The 13,980-nt window shown below is 38.1% G+C and overlaps 1 protein-coding gene across 1 annotated transcript; it reads left to right on the top strand.

The window, feature by feature from the left end:
- The first annotated feature begins 5,224 nt into the window (after positions 1-5,224).
- On the top strand, positions 5,225-12,603 carry Kera (keratocan). The gene is made up of 3 exons (XM_013350323.1): positions 5,225-5,489; positions 6,897-7,793; positions 11,875-12,603. The coding sequence occupies exons 2-3, from the start codon at positions 6,905-6,907 to the stop codon at positions 12,039-12,041; spliced, it is 1,056 nt and encodes a 351-aa protein (XP_013205777.1). The 5' UTR covers positions 5,225-5,489; positions 6,897-6,904; the 3' UTR covers positions 12,042-12,603.
- Positions 12,604-13,980: the final 1,377 nt, after the last annotated feature.

Genomic DNA, 13,980 nt, shown 5'->3' with positions numbered 1-13,980 from the left:
TGTGTGTGTGTGTGTGTGTGTGAAAGAAGAAGCTATTTCAAATATATACATACATATGAGCACACATGCATACATGTATACATACATACATATCATTAAAGAGCTCAACATCGTTGACAAAATAAAAGAACAGGTTAATTAAGTTTTAAGAATTTCCTCTGAATCTACTGTTTGGCAGTAGTACTCAGTGAACAATCTTACAAGATATTGGAGGCTTTCCCAAAGCCTAATTAGATGATAATTCCTCCTTTAACTTTTGTTCTATGTGTAGTCCAACCCATCACAGACCGTGGTACCTTGCACAAAGTGATAGCTCAGATAACGTCTTTCTGGTCTGTTCCAATCACCAAATTACCAGCGGCAATCTGCTTCTTTCAGCAATGTGATTTTACCATACTAAGCATGAACTATTTTGCCTTATTATTTTGACTTTGGTCAATACTTCGGTCTTCAGGAGTACCATCTGACATGACATCGTGTCAGGCAATTTACAGAGTAAATTGCATTAGCTGGAGACATAAATTAGAAACTCAGATGTTAGCAGCCATTTTGGCAATAAATACCGTAGAATGCAGCAAGTCTGCCAAGCCATTGATTTATAATAAATGTTCGGGGTTCTAAAAAGAGGAAAGACAACTCTCAAAGTGAAAACAAATTGCAGAACTATATTTTAATTGCCTTGAGAAGCACAGTTTCTGACTTTTGAAGGCAGCATGCCATTGCTGGTGAATGCTCTTCTGAGAAGCTGTTACTTTGAAGTGTCACATGACAAGAAATGTCTCTGGAGATTTTTGAGGTCAAATTTATTTTTTTATTTGTCAACCAGCAAATGAAATGATGTTCAAAGAGCATGTCATAGATGGTGGCATTATATGTGGGCATTGACAGGCATCAATAAGAGATTTATAATTCTGATTTTCCGTTCAAAGTCTCCCTATGTTCAGTGAATTAATTTTTCAAGAAACCAGGCCCTAGCAGTGGATGAGTGATAATTGGATATTTGACATCCATAAATGCATTATTGACTGATATGCCAAAAAGAGTTGCCTAGCAGACATAAATCAGTAAGTACAGAAAACACAGGGACATGGAAAAAAGTAGTTGCTGGTGCTTTTGCTGCCATCTTTTCTTAAGACACTTAGGATGGTGTGAGGGATTTCTCTAAATCAGAAGACTAAGAAGACTATAAATACAAAGTTGAGGGTGTTTTGCTGTGGTGCTATTGCTTGATTTGGGATGATCAGAACAAGCTGTTGGGTAAGAGGCTGAGGGTAGCAAGAATAGATCTAAGACTGGATGACCTCTTCTTAGCACCAGTGAAAAATACTGGAGCTGGATGGCATTTTCCTCACCTAGTGATGGAGCGATTGCCCTCTAAGAAATCTGTTTAGAAGTGTAGCAGGAAAGAGATTTACATTATCTGGGTTCTAAGTGGCCTGTCTTCTGATAATCTTAAGGAGTTCTGCTGTGAAGTCTCACTTTGTAAAAATAGACAGAATCTGAGAACTCAGAGCAAATAGTTCTGGTCACATCTCACAAAGGAACTTATGGAACGAGTTTTATTTGTATTTTGAAATCCAGTAATGAAAACCTTTGCTGAGTCCTGGAGCAACTGGCACCACTAGAGTAATAGATGACATGTTAGCATCTTAGAAATGACAGGGTAGGGGCTGGAGATATGGCTCAGTGGTCAAGAGCACTGACTGCTCTTCCAGAGGACCCGGGTTCAATTCCCAGCACCCACATGGCAGCTCACAACTGTCTGAAGATCCAATTCCAGGGGATCTGACACTTTCATACCAATGCACATAAAATAAAGTTAAATAAAGCATAAAAATATTTAAAAAAAAGAAAGAAATGACAGGGTCACTACAGTGTTTGGATTTATTTGAAAATCAGCATATAAAGTCACTTCACACAGGAAGGCTGAACTATGTTTTCTATTCATAATTATATATATGTATATATTATATACACAAATTTTTAAAATCTCTTCTTATTTTTCATATCAAACCCAGTTCCCACTCTCACCCTTTCTCTTGCTCTCCACACCTTCCTCCCCATCACACACCCTGTTCACTCTTCAGAGAGGGTAAGGCTTCCATAGAGAGTCAGCAAAGTCTGGCATATCATTTTGAGGCAGGACCAAGGCCCTTCCCCCTATATCTGGGCTGAGTAAGGTATCCCTCCCAAGAGAATGGGCTTCAAAAAGCCCATTCAAACACTAAGGATCAGTTCTGGTCCCACTGCCAGTGGCTTCACAGACTGTCCCAGCTACACAACCGTCACCCACATTCAGAGGGCCTAGTTTGGTCTTATGCAGATTCTCCTGTTGTGAGTCTGGGGTCAGTGAGTTGCCACTAGCTCCCGTCAGGTGTTTCTGTGGGTTTCCTCATCATGGTCTTCACCCTTTTGTTCATATTGCTCTTCACTCTCTTCAGCTGGAGTCTGGGTGCTCACCCCAGTGTTTAGTTGTGAATCTCTACATCTGCTTCCATCAGTTACTGAATGAAGATTCTATGATGACAATTAAAGTAGTCATCAATCTGAGTACAGGGGAAGGCCAGTTCAGGTACCCTGTCTTCTACTGCTTAAGGTCATTGCTGGATTCCTAGAAAGATCCCTAGTGCCAGGTTTCTTGATAGCCCTATAATGGCTCCCTCAATCTAGATATGTTTTTGCTTTTTCTGTCCTTCCTTCTTTTGGGCCTTCTTTTCCTTTCTTTTTTTTTTCCCCTTTTTCTTCTCCTCTCTCTTTTCTCTGCTATCCCTCCTCCCAATTTTTTCAAGAGAACTTGTCTATTTCTCTTTCCAAAAGGGATCCATGTATATCTTTCTTAGGTTTCTCTTTGTCACCTAGATTCTCTGGGGCCATGGACTATAGACTGGTTATCTTTTGTTTTATGTCTAATACCTACTTATGACATTACACATCCCTGAAGGTTGTAAGGGAAAATCCATATAACTGTCACTGCTACCAATGAAGCAGCTGTAATATTTCTTTGTCTCATATAGATCTTGACAGTGGTGGCTGGCCAAATTATCTTCAGTTTGCAAGAGCCGTAAAATTATTATGGAGTAGAAAGATACAGCCATGCACTGAAAATAACAGAACACTAAACCTAGTATGTCTGATTTGATTGATCTGCACATTTATAATACCCTGAACATTTTAAAATGTTGACATATTTAAATGTCATTGCCAGATGGATAGTTTTACCATTATAAATAGAGCATTTGTATTAGCCTTAAATTTTACATAAGGATACAAAGGAAAAGTGAAATAATTATTCATACTTATCCTTTCTGTCTTGCAGACAGACACACATATGTTGGAGTACTGGTATTGTTCCAAGACTAGTTAGAGATACTTGTTCAAGAGACATCGTAATATAAGGGAAGGCTGGGAGATTGAAATCATGTAGGAACTGGGTCTACATCAAGAAGAGCCCCAGGACATCAGACAGAAACTTGGAACTCTTAAAGGCTTGGAAATACCTCTTGCATTTTACATGGTGTCAAAAAGAAGAAACAGAGGCTTAAGATGCAGACGAAGGGAATTATTAAAAAGGAGGAGAAACTCAGGAGAGGATGATGTCTTCAAGTTACAGAGACATTTGCTTAAGTAGGTGCCTTGACACTATTTCAGGTCAAGTAAGTTAATCAGTAAATGAATACATGTGGAGATCACTGCTGATTTTGTCAAAGCAGTTTAGAGAAATGGCAACAAAGGAAACACGTTTGGTGAGATCAGAAGCAGAATGTTGAATGGAAAATACACGGGGGAAGTAAGTGGAATATGTTGATTTTCCTACTGAACTTATAGAAATATTTGGGTAATAAGTTTAGAAATGACTGAAATCAGTTTGCCTCAAAAAGAAAATTAGGGCTGCGTAGATTTGAACACCATATTTCACTTATGTCCCATAAATTTCGGGGGGGGGGACAAACAGGAAACACAGAGAATAAAAAAAAAACATAATGTGGAAAAGAGAAAGTTGGCATAAAAAAAGGTGTAAGAATAAAAAAAAACCCTAGACTGTTTTTAAAAAGTACATCCTCATTGTACTTGTAGGAATATGAAAAAATGTGTAAATCGTATTTTTTGTTTTATCTATAGCCATTAATACACATATTTTTTCTATTTGGATATATATATATATATATGTATATATATATATTGCTAATTTCAAAGACAAGCTAGCATTTCTATATTACTAAAAAGCCATCTAAACCTGTAAGATAGTCCAATGTTGTTGCGTGAATGATAAAACTGAATCCTAATTGACCTGTGTTAAGGCGACGGAGATGGGAGGACATGACCAGAAAGCTCCTTACCCAACTTCACTCTCTGACTTTGATATAACTCCTGTCAACAGTGGGTCATAGTCATTAAAGCCTTTCACTTCCAAATAACATGTATTTCTTTAAAAAAAAATGACTATAGTCAAGGATACAGCATGAAATAAAACATAGTTTTGTTTGCGTCCTCCCTCATTCGAGTTACCACTTTTTACCCTTGAATATGATAAATAGAAGAACTTAGCCTCAACATATGTTAAAGAAAAAAATTAATGCAGCAGATTGCCTTATAAGTCACTGAATGTAAAACATATGTTACAATATAGTAATAAAAGCCACCCCATTTTAATAATTACTTAAAGTTATTATTTAAGGAGTAGGGAGATGAGAGAAAATATAATTGATTCTGTGAAACAAAGGTGATTGCTATATTTAGTACATAAATCAACTATATAGTTACTCAAAAGAGAATTTTAACTTTTTTGTAATCTGTTTCTCTTAATAAAAACATTCCAGCATCTGTTTTATATCATGAATGAATAAAATATGTCCACATGAGCAGAATACATTGACCTTTACTTTTTGTGTTTAATTGTTTTAAAAGGTCGTTAAGAAAAAGAAATGTTTCAGAATCTCTTTTTTGTTTTAGTTACAACCGAAATTCTCCCCAGTTGCTGGTTGGTGGACCAGAGCTATACATCAGTGCATTTTAACGTCCCAGGAACTGTGAAGCAAGAGGGAAAATTGCCTTGAATATTAAAAACCATGCTTGAAATGAAAGGAAAATTTTCCTGCGCTGAACTTCATAGGTGACAAGGTGCTGCAATTGTTGGAGGGGTTGGAATTTGAGCCAACAGCGCATATATCTTAAAGAAGACTCTTAAAAACCCGACAGCAAAGATTGGGTCAATCCATTACTGTGAGGGGCAGTGACCAATAGAAAAGGAAGGAGAAGATCCAAGAAAGCTGAGGTAAGCTGTCCTGAGCTCTGTCAGAGTGGAAACAATACATCAAGAGGTCTTCATGGTGACCAGTCACCATACATTTCATTTTTTTCTCATTGGAGGTTTAACAGCATAAAGTCAAAACAAAAAGTTTTCTTTCTTTTATCACCCCCTCCCCCACCAACTTATTTTACCTAGCGTCAGACCAGCCACGGGACTCGACCAATTATTCCTGGAAAGCAAGGTAAACTCTTTTGTACTTTTTACAACTTTTGGTTTGGATATTCAGAGTTCTCATTCAAAAGATGCAGTGTTATATTTTCAATAACTAATTGCAAGTCTCCACTCTGAAAAGAAAAATGAGCTTGTCTCTGTTGGAAGCAGTCCAGAGAAGAATTCTGCAGTCAGAGGCAGTCTGACAGCTTGCAGAAGCAATTCTGAACTACTGAGAGGAATGAAAAACCAGCATTCCATTAATGGGTGATTTTATTTTATGTCCCTAGGAATCGGTAAAATGCATTCATGCTTATTATTGGTTGATTTAGCTAAATGCACATTGAGGAAACTGTAAATTTTATGTATGTATATGTAACACATGTTATAAGCTAACATTTAAAATAGGTACTATGCATCTATTTTTCCTCTGACAGTAGTTCTTTGTGAATATTATCTTTGGTGCTATTCAATGGATGAAAGTTTATTTCTTCTTAAAAGTATCATACATCAGAACCTATCAACTATATATTTGGTATATCTGTACTGGATATACAAATATAAGGGAATTTTTGACTTATGTTCTCAATAGTTTTTGTTCTTATCTGGATTAAATATGCCATAGGTAAAAAAACATATGTTGAAATGATATAACTGACATGTTAGCTCTATATAATCTGTCATATATGGTCATGAGCATATATATCCATTTGTACAAAAATAGAGACAGTCTATGTAAGTGAGATTATATATTATGTGAGAAATTAATAATTCTGCTTCCTGGCTGAACATTTTGATTTGATTCTGCACTTAAAGTTACACAAGCTCTTTTCCTAAAGTAAAGCTTACCTGAAAAATTCAGCAACAGAACCAGAGATGAATCACAAACTTTACTTCAGGTCCTAGAACCATCCTTCGCCATAAACTTCTAAATTGACCTTTGATCTCTATATTTCTTTGGTCTTAGGGCCAAAGAGCCTGGGAAATCACCTCCAAATGTTATTCTCATTTATGGGTTAAAAATAAAAGCACATACAGATGCACACCTCTTAGGAACAGCGCGCAGGCGTCTCTTCATTTATTAGAACACATTTTGTTCTCTTATACGCAACTACCGGTTCCAGTAAAGTTTCTCAAGTTAATAGCTTGAAATGGAAAAGCACTTAGAGTCTCTAAACTTCACTTTCCATTTCTCAGCTTTCACTATGACTCAGTTAAACCCAGATAGCTTTAGGACAGTGAATCTGTCTCGGTGTCTGTAAAGTCCTTTGCCTGTGCTTGGTTCTCAATAAATGTGAATTAATGGCTATGCATGGACTAGACGTTGATATTCTATTCTCAGCTTTAGCTTGAAGAAACAATGCTTTCTAGGTTGATTTTTTTGCCAGTATTTTAAAGGTCAATGGATGATCTAACACTTATGTTACTTACTCTGCAGGTACTAAAATGGCAATCTCAACCTGTTTGATGGTCTGGGTGTTCCTCATAGCAGAGACTGTGTGGACACAGAGAGTGAGGCAGGCCTATGAGGTACAGGACCCAGAGGTCTGGGATGTGCATGATGACTTCTATTGTCCTAGGGAATGTTTCTGTCCCCCGAGTTTCCCTACAGCCTTATACTGTGAGAACAGAGGTCTCACAGAAATCCCCATTATTCCTTCAAGAATCTGGTACCTCTACCTGGAAAACAACCAGATAGAAACCATACCTGAGAAACCATTTGAGAATGCCACCCAGTTAAGATGGATCAATTTAAATAAGAACAAAATAACCAACTATGGGATTGAGAAGGGGGCCCTGAGCCAGCTAAAGAAGCTTCTTTTCCTGTTTCTGGAAGACAACGAGCTGGAGGAGGTACCTTCTCCGTTGCCAAGAAGTTTGGAACAATTACAGTTAGCTAGAAATAAGGTATCCAGAATCCCTCAGGGGACCTTCAGTAACCTGGAAAACCTGACCCTTCTTGACCTGCAGCATAACAAACTTATAGATAATGCCTTTCAAAGAGATACCTTCAAGGGGCTTAAGAACCTCATGCAGCTTAACATGGCCAAGAATGCCCTGAGGAACATGCCGCCAAGATTACCAGCCAACACCATGCAACTGTTTCTGGACAACAACTCCATTGAAGCAATACCTGAAAATTACTTCAATGTGATTCCTAAAGTCGCCTTCCTGAGACTCAACCACAACAAACTATCTGATGCCGGCCTCCCATCCAGAGGTTTCGATGTGTCGTCCATTTTAGATCTTCAACTGTCTCACAATCAGCTCACAAACTTTCCCCGAATTAATGCAAACCTGCAGCACCTTCACCTCGATCACAACAAAATTAAAAGTAAGTAGCCATGAGGATATGCCTCTGCCCAAAATGCGCACCATGATGTTCGGTCTCTATCCCTTGTAAGCATAGCAATTGGGTCTTTACCCCCACCAACACACAACTCATGGGCTTTTAGAACTGACAAGTTATTTTCAATTTTCATTGCACAATTTTGGCGATCCAGCCAAATAAATGAAAATTCCCATATCTTCAGGTTCAGGATTGAAAACTGAATCTTAGTCATTTACACAGAACTTCTACATGTGGGAGAAAGGAAACACCTCTGTTTTCTTTGCTGAGGAGAGATTCTGGTATTTCTCCCTCTGTGGATAGACATCACTTACACCTTACCATGTCTCTCATGGTGGCCTTGAACACAAACCAGATCAACTTCCTGTCCCAGTGTATGAGTAGGGTTGTGGCACCATGCCTGGCAATCTGTGGGGTAAATTTGTTGAAGAAACTATGTAAAGCACAATTTCCTAAATGATATATAGAATAGGATATAAGGGATTACAGAAGGCTTGATGCCTGAACCTCCCTAAGTGTCATCATGACCACAAAGTCCAACGTAGAGTGGATTTCAGTGTGTGTATTATAGTGTCCCCCCACCCAAGATTTTCTGAGTCACTAGGTCATGGGTAGGACTTCTGACTCTCAACAAGTTCCCAGATTCTGGTCCTGATGCTGTGGGGAAACACACATAGATAACTACTACGGATGTTCAAGATTTTAGAGACTTGAAATGGTAGCAAGTGCCCTGGGAAGTGGTAATCATTGGGTCTTAGTGGCATATCCACAGTGAGGAAAATACTATTCTTTCTTGAAAATGGCTTTGGATATGGAGTGGAGAGTGGATAAGGGTGAAGTCTTTCAAAGCAAAGCTGCTATTGAGGGATGAAATGGTTACAAAAAGTAAATGTTTGCAAACATTTGAGATGAACTGTTCATAGTTATGTCAGGCTGTTTCGGGTGGTGAAACTAAGCAATTTCACATTCCAGGCTTGGGTACTGGTACACAGTCTAAGATTCATCTTCAATTCCAACGTAAGCATTTTGGGAGGATAACCATGGGGAGATTCTTTTGGGAAAGTTGTTCTTTAAAAATGCAGTCTAGAAGTGAGAGTTGATGAAAATGGATCGTAAAAAGAAAACCAGGTGTGTGTCGTGGGTTTATTATCATTCACTAATGACTCATTAAGTGTAGGATCACATGACCATTCCATTACAGCTTTACAACATCTTCCTGCTGGGCACTGGTTCGACATACAGATTTCTGTTTTCATTATTGTCACCATGTACTCGAGCCTAAAATTCTGGATCTGAATGGCATGCTGCCGCTCCAGTAGTTACTTTTTCCCCTTTGGTGAAGAAATGTACTGTTTAATACTCCAGTCAGAAGGAAGAGAAACAACGTAGAAAAACTGTTAGATGATTCTGTCTAGTTGAGCTAAACATCATTATGCCTAAGGAGGACACTGGGTTTGTTTTTCCTATTGAGAGGTAAGCTCCTATTGTAGATAAGGGGCATTTCTTATCTACAATAAAACCCCACAGATAAATGAGTGGGGACTTAATTTCAGGTGGTTCAACTTTCATAGACTTTTGTATGTGAGTTGCAGATGCTGGGAACTTGAGCTAAAGTCTTCCACAGTGAGAAGCCAGCACTGGGAGTAAGGTTGAGAAGTAAATCATTGTGTTCTCTCCTGAAATTTCACAGAGGGTTTCCAAAGGGTGCGAAATTCATTCCAATATTTCAATCAGTCTTATATATTAGCCTGTGTCAGACTCAACTGTGTTTGTGAATAATGGAAAGGATTCCCCCACCCCAGACATTTATGACCTGAGGCTTCTGAAGTGGAGCCTAACAGTTCAGGTCTGAAATCGTATCGTTGTTTCTTGATCACGGTTGGAGAAACTTGAGACCTACCAATAGCCTTGTGTGATGTTGGGAAGTTCAAACTGGAAACTCAAGCACAGGTGGGCAAGAGCAGCTGTCCAAAGACACAGAGTAACTGCACAGCCCAAACCAGGGAGAGGCTCCAGTCTCTCACCTTGAACAAAATGAAGCCATCTCTGCTCATTTCACACACTGAACCTAGTTTTGTTGACCATAATAGCAAATGTAGAAAGGGACTCCCTTTGTTGAGAATCATGGGATGAGGTGTCTATCAATCACATTGTGATATAACAGTTGTTAATGTATTCATTTCTTGCCACATATTCTAGCTGTTAGAAATGGTTTGCAAGAAAGAGAACTTTCATATGAAGAGCCCATTGAGATTGCCAGTCGGCTATCCTTTTGTGACTTTGGGAAAATATGCATTTTCTCTGAACATGATAGAGGCTTGAAGTTTAGCATAAAATATTCGTATGCTCCCATAAATTACTTCTGTACATTCTCTGAAAAAAATCCTACAATATAGAAAATGATTAAATTTATAACTCCTGTTTCTTTCTCATATTCCAATTATTCGGGTATACTAGATAAGATATATGGGAGAGATAAGGATATTAAATAAGGCACTGAATGAAACACAGTATCCCTGGTGGGCAAGGATCCCAAGTTAAAGAAAAGAGGCTGTCTGAGCCAACGTTTTATACAATACCAAGGTAGAAAGTGTAGTCATATTTTCTGGTAAAGTCTGTATGAGGATAAAATAATTATGTATGTGAAAAAATAAATATAACCACAAATCTGATTTACATATGTGAGCCACTGTTTATATCAAGCTAATTCACAAGATAATATAAGGTTTGAACAAAATAGCCATGATCCAAGCATAAAATCTCTTAAAATTCTATTGGGAATTTGTTTGCACTATTAGGAAATAGGGCAGAGATGGTCCCCAAGCTATGTAGGTATAGTGAGAAAAGAGCTCTTGTTCACTTTTGGACAAAAGCAGAATGCATGGAATCGTGCTTGAGATCATCTGATCCAAGCTTCTCTGAGTTTTGGGTAAGTAACAGCCCTTTCACTCTGGAGAACAATCTCAATGTGGCTGTTGGTGTCAGAAGCAAGGCACGTGCTCATTCTCCCATCAACAGTAGATAGAAAGGTTGATGCGGTATTTCCTGGCCTCAATCCCCTGTAATTAAACTATTAGCAGATGCCTTCTCTCCAACTAAGTATATTTATGTGGAGTGATCTATGACTTTAAGTATTATATTAGAATTATGATAAATACTTTATATAAATGTACCATATATTATTTGGAATATTTCAAGGTAGCATCACAGCATTTCATCCTTTCAAGAACTCTTCCAGCCGTCAGTCAACCCCCCTACCTTTGTACCAGGTCTACCTGCTGTCTCTGCCTTTAGTCCTCTGAATATGTTTCTCAGTTTGGCATAGTAAAGCAATTTTGACATTCTCCATCTCACCTGTAAACTTAGAAAATAACTGAGATATCTTATTTACCTTGGATCTATCACTGTTTTCAATAATATTTCCTGTTGTAAGAGGCCACCTGTTTGTTCCCAGCTGCTTACCCCCGAAATAATCACTCAGAATCTATTATCATTTGTAATACTTTTTGGCCAATCGCTTAAGTGTATTTCTATCTAGCTCTTATATCTAGAATTAACCTGTTTCCATTATTTTATATTTTACCATAAGGCTCATGGCCCACTAGCAACGTTCCAGCTGGGAGCTTGCTAGCTGGCATCTTTCCCCTCTGGTGGGTACATGGAGTCTCTTTACTCTGCCTTCTTTCTCCCAGCATTCAAATTAGTTTTCCCCACCTACCTCTACTCTACCCTATCACAGACAAAGACAGCGTCTCTATTCAGTAACCAATAAAAGCAACACATATATAGAAGGACTTCCTATACCAATTTCCTATGTAATATTCCATACTAAAATACAACAGGGCATAGAGTGAAAATACTGCACCTGTTATGTCAAATATTTTTCAGGATTTTTCTTATGAAACAGATATGTGTAAAACCTTATTGGACAATGGTTTGTATCTCTACAGCTTTCATTACATAAGGTCATTTGGTCCCTTAGAGCCACCACATTATTTTTTTCATCTTGACCCTTAGACTTTCTGGTGCTTCAATTTAATCATTCATGCTATCTTTCCCTCCACAGACGTGAACATGTCAGTAATATGTCCCACCACACTGCGTGCAGAACAGGACGCCTTCATTCACGGACCCCAGCTGAGCTACCTGCGCCTGGACGGAAATGAAATCAAGCCGCCAATCCCAATGGATTTAGTGACATGCTTCAAGCTGCTTCAGGCCTTCATTATATAAACAGCCGCCAAACACACACTGGATTAAGAGTAGATGCGTATGGTGTGGAATTTGGTTGTTTCTCCTAGGTTTAGGTCACAATCCACACTTACAATTGTCTTAACCACTATTGGCACCGGTGTAGCTTACTGTTTCCATTGGAAGATGCTTTGGTCAGTGGCATACAGGTGCCACTTGTATTCATTTGCTTTTCTCTGATTAACTAAACAGACACAGAGTTGAGGTAACTTCTCAACTCAAAGTTATTTTCATCTCTTTGCAGCTACTAATATCAAGTAAACTTTTTAATTGTTAAATATTCAAAATGATTTACTTGTCTATGACCAAGTTTATGTGTGCACGTAGTGTATATTTCCTATAAGCACAGCAATGAGACAGCAGTAGGAAGTTCTGAAAAAAATGAGAAACTAAATATGCTTTTGTGATAATTATCATGAACCTACTAGTCCAACGTCTCCAAATAGAAACATCTGGCCATTATAGCTAAACAACAGAGAAAGCAGAAAAAGATAGAGAGTTACAGTCAGAGAGAGAGAGACAGACAGAGACAGAGAGACAGAGAGAGAGATCTTTTAGTTACTTAGATTAAAGATGAAGTGTCAGACATTTGGGGTTAACTATAATTGGTTATATATGTCTTTCTTAGATCTAATACTCTATTCTCCAGGAACTGAAGCCCTAAATTTCATAACACAATTCTCATAGATACATAGTGTCTTAACAATGGAAATTCACACAAATTGCAAATTATTTAGTTCTTACTTTGCCCATGATTTTTTTTTGGATTTTCTAAATAAAAATATTGAATGTTTTCTAACAAAATGGAAGTGTGATATTTGCTTCAAGGACACTATTACTCACAAGTTACATTGGAACAGAGAAAGTATAATACTTATAAATATTCAAAATATCATGATTTGAAAACATATCTTAGGATATTTGAATGGTAACATTTGTAAGGAATCACATTCTATGTAAATGCAGGTATTCTAATATGACCATATCCTATTACCCACACTTTGGTTTCCTGCCATTTCTGTTACTAGCATTCACAGTAGTCTGAATGTTTTAAATGGAATATTCCAGAACTGAAGACATTATGAGTTTTAAGTTATGCACCATTTCTGAGAAGGGTCAGTTTCCACTGTTCTTCTGTAGCGCAGTAAGGAAGTGAGCCATCCTTTGTCCAGTGAATCATGCTGGAAACCCTACCCAGCCTTTAGTCACATAATAGCCATCTGAATTAAGAGACCTGCTGTCACCATATCATGATGTTCTTATCCAAATACCCTCTGTGTGTGCACCACAAGGCTTGCATCCTTCACCTTATTTCATCTCATGCCGTAGACATTGATGTCATCTCCAGTCTTTGCTACAGGAAGGTTGCAGTGTAATAATTTGAGAAAGGAATGATATCAAATCACGTATTCCTGTAGACTGCTATTATTATACACATGCTCTCTCTCTGCATTAGTTGTTAGTGTGAATCTCTTTCTGTGCTTAACTTACAAATTCAACTGTTCTACAGGTATGTATGTAATGAAGGACTGCAGACTTATGGTTTAGTGCTCTCCATGGTTTTAGCCATCCACTATGGTCTCCAAGTGCATATTTCACAGATAACACGTGAATACCTACCTACATAGATTTGCCCAGCGGTTTATCTTGAAGCAATTACTATTGTTTAAGTAGAGACTGGGTGAGAAAAGATACAAAAACATGGCTAATCTGAGGTCTCATTGTGAAATGTTCCTGCCAGACATTTGCAACTCTTTCCCTCCCTCATCCTCATTACTCTTCTTTGTCCCCCTCCCTCTGTCTCCCACACCCCCACTCTCTCTCCTCGTTCCACGCTCAGTATCTCTATCTTTTTTCCCATACCTTTCTTCCAGCCTGCCTTTCTTGTGTTATCTTCCTGTATTTATTTCAAGCATTTATT

This window comes from Microtus ochrogaster, chromosome 24 (assembly GCF_000317375.1).
Source record: "Microtus ochrogaster isolate Prairie Vole_2 chromosome 24, MicOch1.0, whole genome shotgun sequence".
Lineage (NCBI taxonomy): Eukaryota > Metazoa > Chordata > Mammalia > Rodentia > Cricetidae > Microtus > Microtus ochrogaster.
The sequence above is the reverse complement of the archived record's forward strand: the minus strand, read 5'-3'. Positions and strand labels throughout refer to the sequence as shown.